The sequence below is a fragment of the Podarcis erhardii genome (assembly GCF_964252035.2).
Source record: "Podarcis erhardii genome assembly, chromosome: 3".
Classification (NCBI taxonomy): Eukaryota; Metazoa; Chordata; class Lepidosauria; order Squamata; family Lacertidae; genus Podarcis; species Podarcis erhardii.
In genome coordinates, this window is record NC_138507.1 from 39,608,852 (window position 1) to 39,630,317 (window position 21,466).

Here is a 21,466-nt window from a genome sequence, read left to right on the forward strand (position 1 = left end):
TCTGAAAAAAGTGTTTTTCTCTGGGCATGCCCTCTCATTCATTACATTTGAACAGTAACCAAGCTACTGAAGCGGGATCAGAATCCTGTGGTAAAAGGGAAAAACTCTCCTATTGTTCCACAGAAAGAATTGCCTAGGCACAGATGGAAATAATCTAGCCATAGATAATGCCAATTCTAGTGTACATTTTATCCCCACTCCCCCAGAATCTATTGACTCATAAATGTTATACTGTCCGAAGTATAATTATGTGGTCCTATGCATCTATATTCCTGCTTCATTTGTTGTCGTTTCAAATGACCCTCCAGGAAAAAGAAAAGAAAACCTGCTTTGATGTATAGTCCCCATGGAAACAACTCTCCTCTTTTGTACATTGGCTCTAATTTGTTAAAAGTTAAAGTGCTCCCTCTCGATGCTGAATAACTAACCGAACCGCATGCCAAAACTGTAGCTACTGATGGAAAATAACAGCCATCGCAGCTGTGGAACAACTGCTGGCTTCTGTATCATTTGGGGAAATAAAAGCAAGCATGTGCAAACGCACAAAACTAATAAGGCTGGGATGACGCTTCAGAACAAACACACAGTAGGGTAAAATCTCATGGCTGCAAGGAAGAGTTCCAAGAGTCCCCTCTGCTCAGCCTCTGTCAGCAGCCTCGTGCAATTAATACAACAAGCTCCAAAAAGGAGGACTAACGTGCACACAAATATTTAACAACCTGCTGTTCATAAATGAATGTGTGCATGTCAGACTACACAAGCCCATTAATTAATTCCTAACAAAGAAAAGCAACAAAGTTTTGTTTTTTTGCCATATTGTACAAACCAGCTTGAATAGCTTTAAAAGGGAGCTGGGCACTACACAGATGAAATGTATGTTGTCTGAGGGGAGTTTTTGAGAGGAAAAAACAAGCCAAAAACAAATTTCAATTGGTTCTCCCCCCCTTTTTTGATGGGGAGGGAGATATATCAATGGTGGCCTTGATCCAATGCTTTTAGCACAATATCCTGTCCTCAAACAATGGATGGAGGGTATAGATGCAAAGGAAGATGGCAGTAGTGGCTGGTATACATTGGAACTGGTGGGGCAGAAAGGAGAGAGCCAACAGCAGGTGGCGCTAGAGCCAATGACTGGCAGAGCCAACTAATTCTACTTCTAATGCCTCCATCCTTCCTGCTGAGCTCTACAAAAGCAACATGGAAACTAAGGAAGAGGAGGAAACTGGCAGCCAGGGCCTTTCCCCAGAACAGGGTTTTTCAACCAGTGTGCCATGGCACCCTGTGATGCCTTGAATGATGGTCAGGAGTGCCGTGGGCAACACTGGCCTCTGTCCCTTTTTCCTTCTCTCCCTTCTCTGATGCCCTCTCACATTTCTACCTACCAAAAGCTTGCACAGCTGTTTGTTGCAGCAGCCCAGGCTACAAGCTTCCGAGGTGCATGGTGCCTCTGGGGCTGGCCAGGGGGTGCTTGGTGCCAGGAAAAACCCAGATGTATGGCAATATGGTGGAAAAAGTAGCAGAAACAGCTAAAAGCCTAAAAGCCTAAAACCACTATTTTCGGGGCTCAACAACTTTGTAGGTGTCAGGAATTTTACTTTTTGAACCCTAATATAACAGGTGCCTGTGGGAGTTCTTTCCATATTCACCTGGATATGAAATGCATATTTTCTAGATGCAATGAAACTCATGACATAAAAACCTCCATACCTTAAAGACAGTCCTGAAAAAGAAAGCTCAATCCCATACGCATGAAGAGAACTGCAGTCTAAAATCAAGAATTGCTATGCAATTTAATTTTGCTAATGTTTTTGAAAATCCATTTGTAGAATATATAGGCAAGGACTGCATAGAGAGAGAAAATGCAAGGAAGAATGAATGCAAGAAAGAATGAACGAAAGAACGAAAAAAATATTCCTCGTAAAGACAGATATTCTCACACTTCATAATTGGGAAGAACAACTGCTGTTCTTTAATCATATGGTGGTGAATAACCACACATAGAAGCATTATTGTGCATCTCGTATAATCAACATGAAGTGCTGTCATAGGTGTTGCTGCCCTGCATGGTGAAGGCCCAGGTTGGCATCATAATTTGATGCTCAACTCAGGCATGGGACTGATTACAGAAATAAGCTCACACAGCTGCAATCTGTATCTTACTATTGGATAGTTAGGAAAAGTAGTATAATACATAATTTAGGCAAATAAACCCAAAAATTTACACTAGACTACCATCGCTGAATACTAGGAGACAGACTAGTTTACATACTAAATAATCAATGCACCTTTATTATTATCATCATTATTAGTATTTGGGTATCTAAATTGGTAGCAAAAGTTGGTATGCTGGATTTGATTTTATGTATCTGCTGTTGTTGTATGTGTGCCTGTATATGATTGCTTTTTTATATATGCAATTGCTTTAACCGTTTTAAGATATATAACTTTGATCATATTGTGAAACACTTTGGAAGGTATCATGGGAAGCAATTCATAAATAAAGTATTCTCCTGAGGGGAGGGGAGAAGAAAGAAACTTGAGGAACTGTCACCATTGATATCCCTCTGTGGCCTCTCCTCCCGCCCAACTGCCACCATGGGGGGGGGGGCTGGGGGCTCTGAAGGACCACCTTGCCCAGAGGGGAGGGGAGAAGCAGCAGCTTCTTCCAAATCTTATGTAAACTGCTTTGTGAGGTCTGCCTGAAAAGTGGTAAATACTGTGAATAAATAACCCATTGATGAGCCTAACAAAAGAAGCCTTTGCCACCGGAAGCTTTAATACTACAGTAAATTATAAATAACGGAACAGGTAAGAAATATTACAAAAGTATGTGCACAAAATAAGAACTATGCTTTCTGTTTAAAGTGATATGATAGATGTGACTATATTCCTTCTTTTGAAATGATCCCTTTGAATGGGCTCATTCCTTGGAGGATGAATAAATAACCTTTGCGTTGATAATACTTCCTTCAGTGGGTCAGAGGCTCCTAGCAGTGGGTGATTAAATCAGAACATAGCTGGGTTTGTGATGAGTGTGCAAGACCACATGGTGACTTGCCTGCCTGGTGCAAAATGGCAGATCACAACTCATAAGTCATCTAGATAGCCTGTACAGCTCAGGAGGAGATCGTGATCATGGTACGTATTGATATGAATGACATGAGGGAAAGTAGTTGTGTGATCTTGGCAGCAAAGTTTAGGTTGCTAGGTAGAAAGCAGAACCTTCCAAGGTAATTTCTCTAAAATGCAACCTCTTCCACATGTGAGGCCATCTACAGCTGATGAGTCTCAATGTGTGCATGAGATGGATGTTTTAGATTTATTAAGCCCCGGAGAATATTTTGGACCAAGCCAGACCTCTAGAAAGGCTCCACATGAACCAGAGTGCAACCAGAGTGCTTGCGCTTAAATTTAAAAGGTGGTTGAGCAACTTTTAAACTGATCCCTAGGAAAAACCCAACTGAAGGGGAGGGCCGTGCAGTTACAGATGAATCATCCCTAAGGGATGGGGGTGAAAATGTTTTTGATTAGAGTAACTAGGCAATGAAAGTGCAGAGGGGCATGACAGGCATTCACAAAGGCCAAAGCGCCATAGAGGAAAACACACATGCCAGAGAAATTTGGAGAGAGGCATCATGTACGTGTGTTTATATGCTAGAAACTTCTGAGCCAAGATGGGTGAACCAATGAAGTGCTTGATTTTAAAGGAGAGCATCAATATAATGGGCAAAACAGAAACATGGTGAAGTGGAGAGAAAGCCAGTGGGACAAGGCTATCTCTGGATACAAATACAAACCAAAAGGGCATATTAGGAGTCACAACATTCTTTACTATAGTGTCGAATGAACTAGAAATCCAAAAAGGACTTCTCCACAGAATCACTTAGGTGGCAATACAAGGCCCTAAGAGTAATGTAGTACTAGGAAGGTACCATCATCCCCTGTTGAAAACATCCAGAGTGATTTTGAGATATAAAGTGAAATAAAGGAGGAAGCCGTAGGAAGAAACATTGTAATAATGAGTGACTTTGATTACAATGTTCCAGTGATGAAAAAGAGGTAACATTTCTAGGTGCCCTTAATGACTAACCTAAAACAGTTGGCCATGGAACCAACCAGACGAGAGGCATCCATGGACAGAAACTTGAATGGTGCACAGGACCTGGTGACATGCAAGATTTAAGTGTTGTTGAACTGATTGCTAAAAGTTGTCATGGTGCTACCAAATTCAACATTGATTTGAGTGGGAAATTGCCAAGGAAGCCCAAAACAGTTACTTCAAGGAAGCAAACATTGTGACTTGGTGAATTCAATAATGCATTCTCAAGAGTACCATCTCTGCCATAGTCTTGCTGAAATAAAAGGGTTAATCACTGTGCAACTTTCTTTTCCATCCTTATTAGTTCATTCTAGGTAGCTGCTTAGGGTACTTTTTTGTAAGGGTAATACAATGATATAAAAAAACAACATCCTGAATTCAGGTATGTGTGCATGCACACAAAAGCTTATACCCGGAACAAACTTAGTTGGTCTCTAAGGTGCTACTGGACAATTTTTTTAAATTTTTAAATTTATTTCAACTTCCTGAATGTTAAGAGCAAAGGAGACAGAAACATCACACTGAGGGGGCTGTTCCACAAACAGAGAAACACCACTGAGTAAAACCACTACCTAAGGAGTACCTCAGAGGCTATTGAAGTAGCTATACCCAGAATATGCCAGCACACCATCTAACCCGCCCCACCCCGTAGTCTTTGATGCTTTAACTGTTCCTTGGCAGATGAACTACATCTCCTGCTCAATCACTATTTGTTTAATGATACCAAGCAACATTCAGAGCATGCATGAAATCCTGCAGTCAGAGAACACCAATCTGCAGGCCACACCCAGCCATGCCTTCTCCTTGCCCCACACCACATCTTGTGAGGATTTTGATGGGATTTTTGTTGGGATCATAGCATAAAAAGAGGAGCACACACAGCACCAGTTTTCTTCCTAAGCATAATTACTATGCAGGGAGAGGATCTTGCTGGAAAGGAAATGGTTAACCATACTCCTCCTATCCTCCTATCCCTGTGATCCTAGTAATAGTGCTGCCTCTTGTGGTATTTAGGTCTTGAAGAAAACAGGTGCCATTCTGGGCAAATAGGAAGCCATCAACTTTTACAGTTCTAGGTTGGATTTATTCCATTCTATAAAATGGCAGAAAATTTATCTGCTTGCAGTTTTTCTGTAAACACCACAAGTTCCTGATACACATGAATCATTTTTAACCCATTTGCAAAACTCATGTGTGACAAAACCTATGGCACCGCGGCTGATGAATTATTCAAGATAATGTATTATATACGTTCTACAAACATTCTTAACTCTAACTCACAAAACATAAATATGAGAGATGCAGAAATATGTGGAACTGCATGACAATTTTTCTGCATTTGCTGATGCTCCAGAAGAGGGACAGCATTTATCATATTTAGCAGACAAACTCAAACAGCTTCACTAAACTATTAAATTTGTCTTGGACTGCAGGTGTACGCTATCTGGATCCTTTTAATTCAGAGCAGCTACATCATTATAAACAGCCCCTCAAAAGCCTGTGTGTCTTGGAAAACCTTCCTCCAACACCCTTCTTTTGGCGTGGTGTAGCACAAATCTCCAGATGTCCATAGGTTAGATATAGTTCTAAGTGATGCAGGAGGGCATAAAAGAATCCTACTTCTGCCTTGTGCTACTTTTCTTAGAACGAAAACACATCATCCAGAAATTCATGTGACACAGCTCACATTGGGCTGTACTAGGATTCAGTGTGTGTGGAGGGCAAGCTGCCTCTGGAATGCTGTTGGTTCAACACAACATCTCTAGAATTAAGCTGCAATTTAAGAAAACAACAAACAATAAGAATCCTACTGGATCAGAAGACTAAGGGCTCATCAAGTCCCATTTCCCACAGCAGTCAACTACCTGCCTCTGTGAAATCCTCTGGGAGTTGTAGTCAAGCATCATTTTGAGAACACCATTTTGGTTACCCTGGGTTTACATGGTTACTTATGAAGAGATGAAACGCAGGCAGAACTGACAGCACAAGACCAGGCTGACTGTTTGTCTGATTCAGTACAAATTGTTGCTCATAGACTGTTTGTCACATTTATACCTCACCCTCTCTCCAAGGAGATTGGAGCACCATAAAATACATTAAAAATTATCTCATTTTAGCATCAGACAACCTTGTGAGCTGGCCTAGGCTGACTTTCACTGACTTGCCTTAGGTCATCCACTGATCTTCACGGCTGAGGAGAATTTTGACACCAACTTTTCCACAGCCAAACTTTGAAGTATAACACTAGGAACCCACACGGTCATTTTTAATATACTGGCAGTGTTGCACCGCTTATATCAGGAAAGATATAACACTGCCTACAGAGTCGCTTTCAAAGTTTTTTCTTGCAAGAAAAAGCAAACATGTGGCCAATAGGTTATGGGCCAATAGGTTATGGGTACTTGTTACAAAAATAATTGCGTGGTATATCGAAAGCAGGTCAAATTGTGGCATGCTCACCTCTTAGCCTATAATAAGCTTGGTGGCTTGCTAAAATTTGTTTCACTGACTCTTGAGGGCAAACCTTCACTCCAGTTGGGAAAAAAGAAGACCTCTTTGTTCGATGTTTCGCCATATCAAATATCCTTCGGATGGTGGATACTTTAGACCTCTTTGTTGTTCTTTCTGACTTTTCAGACCCTGAAGCATCTGTAAGATGTTTTGCTTCACCGCGATTCATTTTATTAGGGGTTTCTGTTAAAGGAAAGGCAAAGAGAAAAAAATACATCAATAAAATGCTATACAGTACACAAATGGTTGTGGGTAGTCAACCCCCATTTACTGAAGAATAAGGAAACAAACTATTACCTCAAAATACCAACAACATGACAAATGTTTCATTATAACTTGCCTCTGTTACAAGGAACTGGGTGTAGATCTGCTGTCTAACCTATGCATTACTGTCCACTGTGCTACATTTATCTTCTCTTTCAAGTCAAAGTGGGTTTGCCTGTTGCATCATTCAGCAGCTTATGCTTGGCTGTTTTGAGTCACATGCACTCCAGGCACTCCCAGCCCCACCAGGATGCATCTGCTTCTGGCTCATGAAAGATACCAAAGCACTGGGAAAGTTGTCACTAACCTTTTTGTGGGAAATTATGCAGGAAAGTAATCTTTAATAAACGAGAGCAGAACTTTGTACAGCATATTTGCTAGTCTAGATATTATGCCTAACACAACTTGATACATGACATACTAATTCAAGGTGCGTGTGAATTTTTAAGTTAACAGTAAGGAAATTATGAGCTTTGAATTTCAATGGCTAAAAAAAAAAAAAAGCTGCATTATCAGTTTCATGGAGATAATGAAGGAGCAGTCAGTGAAGTAATTATATTTTCAATTTTATTCACTGATGCTTAAAAAAAAAATAATGTTGATTTTAAATGAACTTTTCAAGATGCTTTGGAAGCATTTTTGCAGTTCTGTCTTTTAATTGCAGAAGCAACCTAAAAGAAGGAAAGGTAAATAGCATCCCAATATTTGTTTAAAGACCTTCCATGAAAAGGAAATGGTAAAATGTGTAGATAATTGGAAAACTTTCTGAGGCAGAAAATATTTGTCTAGGAGGCCAACAATATGTGTGTAGCTAACTTAGATACCAATGAATTGACTGTAGATGGTAATTGCATTTGGAAATAGTTCAAATTCAGTAAGGGGCAGAGAAAAGGAATCAAATGTCTTTCAAGAGAATCAAGCTTACAAGAAAATAAGAATATTAGGAAAACTAAGAGCTAAATATTTAGTGGAGCATGACAAGTTTCCACGTAGCAGGAATGATCTACGTCTATAGTTTTCTCTTACTCTCTGAAATGAAGAATATAGCTTCAAGCAAAGCCGTAAACATTCATTATTATGTCAGTGGTTGTTAGATAGATGAAAAGAAAATAAGAGAGAATATATGCTTCATTGTGATGATTTGGAATTGAATGAATTGAATCTGAACTGACAGGAAAAAAAATTGGGGGGGGGGGAGTGACACTTCCGGTAATATGTCAGAGAAAAAGTAGCTTCCTTTGTGCATTGGACTGTTGCATAATTTCTTAATTAACATTCCAATGGATGTCTTTTTCAAAACACACAAGCTGGGAACAGTTATTCCAGTACGTTTTAAGACCATTTAGACAAGTGCTCTTCCAAACAGAGAGTAAAACACCTGGATAATATGAGTCTGGTCCAGAACTATTCTTTTGCACAAATCTTAGTGTTGGTTGCAAGGGCAGGGCATACACACACACACACACACACACACACACACACACACACACACTCTGAGCTTCTAATCTTCTAATATCTTACTGACAACAAGGAAAGAGAAGACAGCAATGTGGTTCTGCCATATTTCTCAGCTCCATTTCTATCAACAATCATTTGTTTTTCACTAACCTGTGACCAGGCAAAATGAGCATCAAACACAAATAAAACAGTTTGCCGAAACGGCACACCTAAGAAGGAAAACCGCATGAGATATTCAATAATTGGGAAGGCTTTGACAGGGACTTGTAAACAATAACAACAACAAACAACCTTGCATGAACTAAGGCACTGCCAAAGTGGAAAAGCAGCACTATACAAAAACTTTCAATCATAAGGCACAAATGTGAAGCATGTATGGAACAACTTCTTGATAGTTCAGTTGGCCTGAGACTCTTAATCTCAGAGTCTTGGGTTTGAGTTCCATATTGGGCAAAATGATTCCTGCATTGCAGGGGGTTGGACAAGATGACCCTTTCAACTCTGCAATTCTAAGGAAGGGGCGGGGAAAATAAAACCTTGATTTTGCTGTAAACTTCTATTTAGTCTTTCCCAACCTGAAGCCCCACAGATATACTGAACCTATCAGCCCCAGCCAGCACTGGCCTAAATTGATTCACAAAAGTTCTTATTTTTATTTAGTTGTTATTTGTTCATTCTGCGATCCAGCATGCAGAATGGGCACAGCAACATGTAGGGCTGGCATAAGGGATTGCACTTTTCTCCTACTTCTTTTCCTGAGACACAGCAAACTCCATTTCACTCCTGTTGTGGAGATGACATTATGGTTTAAGCGAGTGTGAAGTATAGAAATTGTTCGTTTTCAGATTATTTCTTTTTTAAACAGAGTTGCCATGCTATTTTTGGTTGGTGTTTTGGTTTGAATCTATCAGGAACGTAGAGGCTGTTACAATCATAGACTGGGTCAAGTGCGGGGTGGCAGATGAGAAGTCTTAAACATGTGCTTTACATCTGGTGTACTGCACATGGACACAACCATTAAGTCCAGGATCTAAAATTACCGTATTTTTCGCTCTATAAGACGCACCAGACCACAAGACGCACCTAGTTTTTGGAGGAGGAAAACAAGAAAGAAAATATTCTGAATCTCAGAAGCCAGAACAGCAAGAGGGCAGCAATCCCTCTTGCTGTTCTGGCTTCTGAGATAGCTGCGCAGCCTGCATTTGCTCCATAAGACACACACACATTTCCCCTTACTTTTTAGGACGGAAAAAGTAAGTCTTATAGAGCAAAAAATACGGTACCTCACTGCGCTGCTGGTTTCTTATACAGTTGTCCCTCGGATTACAAACACCTCGGGTTACAAACACTTTGGGTTACAGACTCTGCTAACTGTGAAGGAGTACATTGGGTTAAGAAATTTACCTCAGGATGCGAACAGAAATTGCGCGGTGGCATCGGGAAGCCCCATTAGCTAAAGTGGTATCTCAGGTTAAGAACGGTTTCAGGTTAAGAGCAGACCTCCGGAATGAATTAATTTCGTAACCAGAGGTACCACTGTATTGCTAATTTGCCATCAGAACTGGCAGCCCCCCCTCTCTCCTCCCTTTCTCAATCATGGTAAAACCTCTGGCCCTTCTTCAGAATGAGACAGGGAGGCAGAAAGCCTCACGAGGTGGGTGGACAGAGATGGGTAGAGTATGGCTGGTACAGGCAGTGAAGCAAGCAAGTGGGAGGAATGGTGCTTGGTGCCTGACACAACTTTCTCAGATTGCCTCATTAAAGTGACAACACAATGTAGTTCACATGCTGGGTTGTTTTTTTCCCTGGGCCCAGTAAACAAATCTATTATTTTTCATTCAAGATCTGTTTTTCACTAACACATTGTGAAATTTGAACCCAGGCCTTCCTAGTCCCCATCAAACACTCCACTGCAGGAGTGAGGGATTTCTGGCCTGCAGGCTAAATTATGCCCATCAGGGGTTCTACTTTTGCTCAGAAAGCTGTTTTTAGCTAGCCATGCCCACATGATGTTAGGTGTAGGGCAGGTAAAGCCACAACTGCAAATGAATAATTAGGAGCCTCAACCTTCCTAACTGGTGCTTACATTTTGACACCTTTAAATGGTGCAAATGCAAGTCTCTTTGGGGTTGGTTCCCCTTAAAAATGCCTAAATTGGGGTTTCCCAAACTTGGGTCTACAGCTGTTTTGGGACTACATTTCCCATCATTCCTGACCACTGGTCCTGCTAGCTAGGGATGATAGGAGCTGTACAAAAACAGCTGGAGACCTATGTTTGGGAAACTTTGGCCTAAACAAAGACAGTCCCTTGCAGCTGGTTCTTGCAGATGGCATAAATATTTGCTGTTAAGGACAAAAAGGAAGCATCCAGAGGTTTCATTTCCCACCACTTTTGTGAACACCGCACATACTTGCTCTCACATGATCTTTCATGTACTTTTCATCACTAGGCACAGTCAAGACCCTCCCCTCCCAGACCAGGGGGAAGTAAGCCAGACAAAGGATTCACAGAAAGACGAAAACACATTCGCCTGCTTTGTGAGGTAATTGTATCTCCCCTGTAATCCATTTCTAAAATATAAATAGATAAACCCAATATCCCGTGTCTTCAAGCTCTCCACACTTGGAAAGATCATTGTTCACCAGCTCCTCCCCTATATCTTACTTACATAGATATAGTTACTAGTAATTACATACCTTTTTTCCACCAAAGAGCAAAACCAACAAAATACAGGCCATCACATTGAGCACCTTTTAAAATATCTCACTTGCCAAGTTCTATAGCTGCTCAGTACCAATATATCCTTTAAGAAATCCCGTGACATGAAAATTACTTGTACTACTATGAATTCCCTTCCTTTCCTTCTGTAGGCGATTAAGCTTGACTCATCCTAGCTTCACATAATTCTAAATCCTTGACAGGTGAACTGTGATATACCTGTTCTCTCTTTTTTAAAAAGTCAACAGAAGTTGATTAGTAGGGTGTTGACGATCCATTCCCATTTGCACCTGATACCACAGCCAACCAAATCATTTTTAAAGGTGTAGTTCTGCTTTCTCCCTGGGGAGGGCAAAATGCATAGTAGCAGAACTCACCGTGTGTCTTGACTCTTAACCATTCTCTGAACTGTGGCAAGTTGCATAGCTGGCCTGACTCTGCATAAGGCTGATTTCTATATTCAACTAAAGAAATACTATTCAACTAAAGAAACACAATTCAAACACCAGAAAGGAGCAAAGGGCCTTGCTGTAAAACACAGTGCTGGACCAGCAACCTCCCATTCAATTGCTTGTGACAAAGAGGAGTATTCCAGGATTAAATAGCTAATCTGTTCACACTGAGCACATATACACATCATGTGAAAATTCAGGACAAGGATATATGAATTTGTCATGCTGAATCGGACCATATAGATTCATGTCTGAGAGTGGCCAACTGTTTGGAAGTCCACAAGCAGGGCAAGAATGTAGGGGTGTTGATGGAGCTCACATAGCTTTTCCCAAGAACGAAACTTTGGCAGCTCAAAGAACAGGAAAGAAGAGTTTGGATTTGATATCCCGCTTTATCACTACCCGAAGGAGTCTCAAAGTGGCTAACATTCTCCTTTCCCTTCCTGCCCCACAACAAACACTCTGTGAGGTGAGTGGGGCTGAGAGACTTCAGAGAAGTGTGACTGGCCCAAGGTCACCCAGCAGCTGCATGTGGAGGAGTGGAGATGTGAACCCAGTTCCCCAGATTACGAGTCCACCGCTCTTAACCACTACACCACACTGGCTGGTGCATGGTATCACAAGCCCCAAAGTATCCTCCATCTTGGATTAAAATCCAAGTCTGAGAAGGATTTCCCATTTATCCTCCATCCCACCCACCAACTTTAAAACATTCACTTGGTGGGGCAGCTTAGTTCCCTCTCTCAGTAAGAGAGGCTGCTGTTCAATTGTGCCGGGTGTAAGCATGCTTCAGTAATTTGTGAAATGATTTAGCCCTAGAATCCATTTTTAATGTTATGACCAATTCTAGAATATGTAAAGTAACAGTTTTAAGAAGTGCTTTTGAGTATCCTGCATTGTTGAGTAACCATGTTGCGTTCTACTTCAGTCCTACCACAGCTAATGGCAGGACTTGTCAGTCTTGGGCTCCATCCAGCTTCTCGCTCTTTAGAAGCACTACATATATGAGTTTGTCAATAGATATATTTTCAAATAACCTCAGAAGCATGGATAGCTAATCTCCAGCCTCAGATTTGCCACATATAACAAATATTTTATGCTATTATCAGTGTTGTATCTGCATGTGACATATTGGCTAAGCATGATAATTTTGCCCTTTTACTTAGTTCTGGTTATTTGCAAAGGCATTTCCTGATTTCTGTACTGTGAAGACAGCTGTGGAAATATTCTACCCCCTCCCCAATTATAATTCAATTGTAGATGGGCAGACATCTGTCACACACCGCTGACCTTTCATTATCACTTAACATTTATGTAACATTTTTCTTATTCACAAATCTGTGCAAATGTTGACTCACTGGTACGTCTTTGAGGCACTATTCTTTCTATTAACAACTCTTTCCCCTTGCCATGCCACCTAAATTCTTTTGACAGTCCTCCTGGAACAAGCTAGCCCTCAATGTTGGTGCCCTATTCATGGCAGCACTTGATAGCATCAAACATTAGATCATTTCATTGGTTGATGACAAATTGATTGACAAATAGTGGATTCAGTTGAGGGGCACTGTCACAGCTGCCCATAGCAAAAAGCATAAATAATATAGTTATGTAAAATAGAAGACTAACAAAATGTAGAATGTGGACCAAACAGCTGTAGGTGATCACATAAAACAAACCTGCTGAAATTTGAATAATTTTGGAGGAAGGGGCAATAATATCCTGAAGGTCAGCCCAGTGCTGGAAAGCTATGAAAAGCAAATTATTTCTGTCCCATAAGATACTTTCAAAATGCAAGCAGGACTGCCAGATTGATTAGCAAGGCATACTGCCTTCAGAGTACAGTGGTACCTCGGGTTACATACGCTTCAGGTTACATACGCTTCAGGTTACAGACTCCGCTAACCCAGAAATAGTACCTCGGGTTAAGAACTTTGCTTCAGGATAAGAACAGAAATCGTGCTCCAGCGGCGCAGCAGGAGCAGGAGGCCCCATTAGCTAAAGTGGTGCTTCAGGTTAAGAACAGTTTCAGTTTAAGAATGGACCTCCGGTACGAATTAAGTACTTAAGCCGAGGTACCACTGTAGACCAATTACTAATGGGAAAAGTTGCATAAATTCAGAGACAAAAGCAGTATTGGATGACAAAATCCCCTTCCAAAAATTATCAAGTGGATAATTTTATTAGCTTTCTTATATATGCTGCTAAGCAAGCTAAGAACAAGAATTACATTTTCAGCTGCTGCACTGCTTGTATTTAAATTACCAGGCAAAACTAATGATGGAAAGGGAGCTTTAATAATTAAATACAGATCAGTATTTAAATGTGGCAGATGGGCAAATCCAATCAAGAATATGCTTATATTATAATATGAACATTGCAATACAGTCAGAACAAAGAAATAATACTTGAGTCTGCTAGCTGAATAAGAAAGACGTATCACTTACATCCTATACAACTTGAGCAAATTTTTCCAGTAGCAGCATTTCTCATTCAGTTCAATGGAGGGGGAGGAAGATTCACATTCAGAACTTTCCCTTTCTTATAATACAAGTTAAAAGGGTAGGTCCTGCTTGTGTAGAGCTTTGGCTGTGTATTTGAAGCTGCTAGAGTAGGACTAATTCTGCTCCCTTCTACTATGAAAGGATACAGCTTGCTAAAAGTTTGGTTTCTCAGCCATTCATCAGCTCTCAACCGGATGTACTAAAGCAGCTGGCCCTTAGGGAATCTTACTATTTAAAATACCAACAGTAAGCACAACAAATGTATAGAGCTATACAGGCTCTATATAAATGCCATCACCCCCATTACATGCCTTGACCTTAACATTTTGCCTCTTTATAATGCAGTTCCAAACTTACACTATGAAAGAGTGTGAAGACTAGTTCAAAGTAGGATTTGGTCCTCTAGGGAAAATAAGAAAGGAGCTGAGTTGGAAAGAGCTGGCTGGTTCTTTGAAGAAAAACATAACACACACTCATGCACTAAGCCACTTGCAACACCTTTTAAGAGAGGTGGGATAAATAATAAGTTATTAATAATAAATACTTTAAAATTCAGAAATACAGCAATTGAAGGGACATTAAACACACTAATTATTCTCCCATGCAAGTATATATACTGAGGTACCGTATGTCCAAATATTCCTGTCTACCATCAACAGTTTTCATTTTGGTACTTGCCCCTCAAAAATGGCGGTGCCTTTTTGGTCCCCTTCTGTGCCTTTTCAAAATGCCTTCTTAACAAATTGCTCACTTGACTTCCTAGGGTTACCATTCTTCAGTGACCAGCTCCTTCCTCAGTGTAGAGATGGGAGGGATATTCAACTGAGTTTGCATTTAAAGGTGAACCTACCTAATGTGCCAATACAGGAACTGAAAGATAAACAGCCTTAGAAATCTACACTACTCTGTATTTTGCATGCGAGTGAGTTTTCCAGTCAAGTAATGCTTACAAAGATGCATACTCTACGGCAAAGATTGCACAAAAAGGTTGCGTACCTTAATGAAGATACCATAAAACTGTATTATTGCTTTGCATAAAAATGTTAGGCAAAATTCCATATAGAACTGTGTGTATTAGGAGAAATTCACACTAAAACGCTGGTGAATTTTCGTGATTAAAAAAGAAGAATTTGCAAATGGATGTGGAAATGTGGAGAACTAAACTTAAAATGGGAAAAAATAGAAACAAATAAACCCCAATCCATCGATTCACTCACACCTGCCACAGAGTCTATAGAAGTGACTTAGAATAGGGATTGTAGGCTGGTCACTTGCACATCACCAAAAAAGAGGAGGTAAAGACATTAAATTTGCACGTGTTAACTGAAATGGATATATACAAATTAGTTTAGAAATGATTCCTGTTAAATGATTGTTCTAAATAGAAACTCAGTACATGTCACCATATTGGGAAGACTGCGATCAGGTGATCTGTAAGCTCATCAATCTGTTGATGAGCAACTTCAATGTCTCTCTTTATGGTTCTTTGTCTTTAAACCGGGCTTGGGCTAGGATTGTCCTCTGTAAATATGGGCACATGACTTTCCTGGGGGAGTAGATGGAGCTTGTCTCCAGGGCACACAGATGCAAATGCATCCAGATGAACACACAGGCAACTGAACAGCATACAGATTGCAATGCTCTTCTGACCGGTTTGAAGTCACAGTAAAATTATGAAATTAAAAAGAAAACACCAGACCACAGACTACAATAGAGTGAGCTTCCTGCCAAGAGTACAGTACTACTCGATATTAATTTGGACCTATTGATTTGGATCATTATTGTACAGAGGGTCTGTTATTAGCATTAGTTGCCTTGTTCTCACACTCCAGAGTCTCTCCTCCCCACACATTTTCCCTGTTATTATCAAGTCTACTTGTCTCAGAGAAATAAGACACTAGTCACCATGCTATCAAGAGTCAAGCATGCAACGCCTTTATCTAATCTAACTGACCAACACAGTCAATTCAAACACTTCATTGTATATATCTTCTTTCAGATGTAGGCAAAAGGCTCCCCCCTCCTGATCTTAAAACATAATAGTTTGGACCCAGATGGATGGTATACAATAAATATGACAAGCATATCTATCATGATGACTAGTTTATCCCTATGTCATATTTATAAGTAATACTTCAATAATACGAAAAGGTCACTCCCAGGTCTTGTGTTAGAGAACAGGTTGCATGTGTTTAACACAGCCAATACAACTGCCTATAGCATTTCCACTGTGAACAGAAAAATTAACTTGTGGAATGGCGATGAGCACTCAAAAGCTTGTAGCCTTGCATAAACAAAAGAAAAATTGTGATGAGGGCCTCTTGATACAGATATTTTTAACCTTCTTCTTGAGGTCAGTTATATAAACAGAGATCTTTAACAGTTGCTAGTCACTGCTGAGGCCGTCAGGAGGGGAAGTGGAAAGCCAGAAGTAATTAGAATGATTTCTCAAAGCACATAGAAAGCTTTTGTGCGCCTGTCTGAATAAACTGGTGAATATTTATTCTCTGACCTAAAACTCACATTAGGCTTCCATGAACCACATGATCCTCGTATTCTTTTCTGAAAAGGAAAGGACACAATGTAGAGGTACTTGATCTCCATGTGTAAGTAATTTAGACAGAGAACATGTCCACACATTCATATGACTCACCGAATAACTCCTGAATCATGTGGTGATAACATGGATGTGTGAATTATGCTTTGATGCCATTCAACAATATTGCACGGTTTCAGCAAAGGCAACACAGTGTGTGATAAGCCATCAAGCGATGGAACATCATCAAGAGATAGTACATTCACATGTGGCTGACCCAATTATATACAATATAGTTTTTTTTTTATGCTTTCAGCAACATTTCACCATGACATAATTTTCATGTATAACAAAAGGAGTCAATAATATTGTTACAAGAATGATCATGCATCTTATATTAGTAGTTCAGGGTGTGGAAGAAAAATATGACTAGAATTCTGCTTAGGAGGGATGTGTGTATGTTGCCGGCTTGTCTGAGCAACCATTGGAATTATGCCTAATATTCATGGAGCCCGAAGAGGAAATTCCAAATAGCTTTAATGTGCTAAGAAAGGATGAGGAAGTACCATAGGTCAGTGGCACAGCACGTGGCTAGCAGGCAGAAAGACCCAGGTTCAATCTCTGCATCTGCAGGTTGAGAAAGGGCTCTGCTTGAAGCTCTGGGGAACTGATGCAAATCACTGTAAGGACAAAACTAAGCTAGATGGAGCAATGGATTTGGGCTTGGTAAACAGCAGCTTCCTATATCCCTGATGTGGGTCAAATCATATGGAAGTCTCCTCCTAACATTGGGTGTATTTCCCTCTAATTCTCTAACAAGAAGACTTACAATTATTATTTTAGTTTATTCTTTATACGTGTGCATTGATATTTGGAATGTTCTTGAAGTTGCACCTTCAAACCATGAAGATATACTATTTCAACTGTGTCATGGGGGAATTTTGTTGCAAGGATAACAAAGTTATTTAAATATAAGTAGGAAGTCAGTATATAAGTCAAATTAATGCTTTCGCAGCACTTTGTCCATGTATGATAGAATGTCTTACATCTGCCTTTCATTTGGGTATCAGATTCATTCTGAAACGGTGTTTCGTGTCTGAGACCCATTATCAAAGCTAATAGTTGCTGAAAAACAGAGGTAGAGCCAAGATTAGAAACTGAATTCTAGGATGTGGCTTAGATTGCTATGTCAAGAGTAGGCCCGTATACACACCATCGCAGTAAGCTGCTATGCCATGACTGTCCACATCCCAGTGTAGAATCTAACATGACAGACCTTCCTGGAAGATGACATTACTGTTGTGGAAAGTTTCCAAAAGATAGTTGGATGAGGAGAACCTACATCACAATGTGCTCTGGGGCAGCTGCATAATTGCTGTCTCTGTCTTTACTCAAGCAAGAAAATGATGAGCCCAGTATCAAAGCGGTCCTTTCATCCGAACAAATAATTGAAGTTTCCTAATGCAACTCTCATAGTGTTAATCTCTGTCCAGGTATAATGACAACTTTCTGGCAGTACATTTAAATAAAATATATATCTGCCCAAATCTCTAGAGGCTAGCCATGTTAGCCTGCTGCACCCAAAACAACAAAGCCTAACAGTGTGGTCCTAACCATTTCGACTCAGAAATAAGTCCTATTGAATTCAACGAGGCTTACTCCCTGGGTCTGTAGAATTAGGATTGCCATCTAACAAATTCATTATGAATTTGTGGACTGCTTTGTGGGCACGAAATTTATGCTATGATAAATTTGTTAGTCTTTGAGGTGCCACAAGACTCTAGTATCAAGCGGGTAGGGTAGGGGTATCAAAATATGTGCATGCATTTTCATACCATACTTCCAAAAATGAAAAATGGGGAGGGGGAAATCACATTGGGAAGACTATAACACAAACTGACAAATACCAGCACTGTTTAAGATAAATCTTCTGATCTGTCATAGCCCCTATGCACAGAAATAATCTTGAGTTAAGCTGTCTGGTGCAGGTTCAAAGTATAAGAAAAAAGAGATTTTATTATTTAATCTTTTTCCTGTCCCCTCCTGACCCAGGTAGTTGCCTTGTGCCTTATCCTCTAAATGACAACTTCTTGGGGAAATAATTCATAATCTCTATCAGGAAGTTTCAGATAGCCACTTTCTTCTTCCTATAATGTCATCCAGTAACTCCTAATTTCAGACGGGTTGAAATCCTCAAGAATTATATAAGAACAAACATATATTTCCGTATAATAAATTTCTTTTTTCTTTTTAAAGGCTACAAGATTCATACCCTTGTTAATTGACAATCTGTCAAATAAGTTTGTTTTAATTGCTTTAAAAGGTTCATTCAATGCAAGAGCAGTGAATCTCTGCCCACATTTTGCTTATAGCTCTTGCTGCAGATAAGCATTCACTTTTCTCTGGCATCCAGGTGTCCCAATTTTTAAAACAGTATTAAAGGATTATATTAACTGGATTGTGAAAATGAAAGATGGAATAACAAACAATGGTTTCAAAAGACAACTGTAAGTGGTACTACTACTTAGCTAAATTATATTTTTCTCTAGACAAATATTCTCAACGTTGATTCTGATCAGTGTTTGCTACAGCTATTTGAGTACGTTAGTGAATGATTATACTTCCTATTATCAGGCAGCTTAAGAAAAATAGCAGAAAAATGACTGCATTGTTTCATCTAGAGACATTATTTCAAAACAGTATTGGGAACACACTGTCATTAATCTATCCCTACTCATTTTGACAATCCAATAAAAATAGATTTGATCCTGAATCCTGTTTGACATTTACCTGCACAATGGAGATGTCTGGTATATGTATGAAGTTATTCAATAATGAGTGAGGAAGTCTAAAATCCAACCATTTTTTGTACTTCACTTTTCATGGAAATATGTTGGACAAACCCAGAGTTGGAACGTGGACTGAATCCTTGCATTTTTTAAAAATCCAATCATAGCAATGTGAATTTATCTATTTATTAAAAATGAAAGAAAATCAGTACACCAAATGAACTGCTAAATAATAACAAAATCCCCCACCCAATTGCTGTTTTCTGTCTAGAAAGAAAAAGGGAAACGTAACAGTGACAATGCTGTTTCTGTTACACAAAATTCAAAGCATGTGAACTTTTCACTTCATCAGAAGGAAAATAGCCCAGTTCTGATGTAGACTAAATGCCTTTGCTTATATTAGGACTCCATTCTAAAACAAAGTGAGACTTTATTTGTTTGTTTTTTAAAATTAATTCACTGCAAAAGTAGTATGTACCATTTTATTATTATTGTTAGTTCATGCCTTTCTCAGCAAACACTTAAATAATGTTTTTAATCTCTGTACAGCATTATCATTAACACATAAACACCTTGATGGCAAGTACATCTGCAATTTGAACTATAGCAGTTTCTCTTAAAATGAAATGGAATCACATTATTCACCCAAAAGTTATTTATAATTAAGCCTCACTGAAACTAAAAGGAAAAGTTGGTAGTGAATTTGCAACTAACTTAAATGACCAACTTTAGCTGGATTAAACATTTTCAGCAGAAATCCATACTTACCTCTTCACATTTATTGCCTTTTTTGGTTTTGAGATTATATGTGTCTTACTGAAAGGTCTAAAGCGAAGTGCATCACCGACAGAGGCTAATTTGACTGAATCAGGCATACTAGGAATTTTTATGAAGGGTAGCACAAAAAGTTTCTGCAATACAGCGATATTGAATAGGAATAACAAATCCTATAGCAAAAATTACTCTTCAATGAAAGCATGCCCAAATCTGGAGTGCAAAACACATTTTAACATTCGCACAGTAAATTTGGCATTTGTTCCTCTCAGCTAAACCCCCTGCTTCCCCACCCCAAACTGAAGCATCAATGTATTTTAAGATATACTCACCTTTGCTTCCTTGAACTTGGAGCGCGAGCCAAATTATAAGAAATATTAATCCACTTTTCAGATGCATGCTGCTTTTTTATCATTCACAATGTTCAAGGCTGGTTATTCAGGAAACAGAACTTATGTTGGACTGACTTAACTTCCTACTAGCTGTGTTTCCCACCCCCCCGAAAGGGGTTGCCAAACCCCAAGTCGTTTAGAATGCTCTCTGGCCTGATGTGTAATAACAGGTGTGGATGCAGAAAACCTGAGCAAATTCTCAAGCTCACACCTGTCACCCAGAGAGAATGAAAGTAGAACTGGAGTGAGAATTCGGAGAAGAGTGACGAAGTTTAAACAAGAAGAAAAAAAAGCAGTGTCTGTTTCTGGAATAAGCTGTTTATCTGCTGCTCAGACATAATCCCTCTTATGGTCCAGCTGGAGGAGCTGCCTTCATCTTATTAACCTTCTGGAGTGGCATCTGTCAGCTCCCAGTAGACTTTCAGTAGCACCATGATAAACAACGGAAGCCTTCTTCTAGTGACCATTACCTGTCAACACTTGCCATTTGGACATCCCAGTCATGTGGCCTATGTCACATCAAGAAGCATCGGCAAAGGACGGCAGTAGGAGAGCCCATTACTTTGGTGAGGTGCAATCATAGCTAGCGAACATCCTTTCAGCAAGCTGACGGTGCGGAGCCTTTCCCTTAAAAACAAACAAACCAAACCATGAAAAGGCTGCTTTAGCAATGTCTGAGCAAGCAATGTCATGACTCAGCAGGAAAGTTCTGTAGCAGTCACAACTTGGAGCATCCAATTCCAAATTAGATTAGGAGGGGGTGGGGAGGGAAAAGAAGGTTTCATGGGCAGAGACAGGAAAGTAAGAGGAATGCATTCTGCAGCCTGAAGCTGAACAAAATTTGCAATACTGTTAATGCTAAGTATTTCCTTCTACACTTCAGTATTCCATTCCATAATGATAGTTGGACCTATTGTAACATTTACCTATCCTATATTTGTGCCAGGGTACTGTTATCTTTATTTGGTTAA

The 21,466-nt window shown here is 39.7% G+C and overlaps 1 protein-coding gene across 6 annotated transcripts in view; it reads right to left on the reverse strand.

Annotated features, from left to right (window-relative positions):
- Positions 1–21,119, reverse strand: part of IMPG1 (interphotoreceptor matrix proteoglycan 1) — a 68,549-nt gene extending 47,430 nt beyond the window's left edge. For 5 of the 6 annotated variants that reach the window (XM_081856929.1, XM_081856927.1, XM_081856925.1 and 2 more), the window contains exons 1-2: positions 20,436–21,119; positions 6,560–6,793 (exon numbers count right to left, since the gene is read on the reverse strand). In XM_081856929.1, the coding sequence (XP_081713055.1) occupies positions 6,560–6,793; positions 20,436–20,502 (301 nt within the window). In that variant the 5' untranslated portion in view covers positions 20,503–21,119. Of the gene's footprint in view, positions 1–6,559; positions 6,794–6,907; positions 7,136–20,435 lie in introns of those variants that run through there. The other variant, XM_081856926.1, reaches the window with a different exon arrangement.
- Positions 21,120–21,466: the final 347 nt, after the last annotated feature.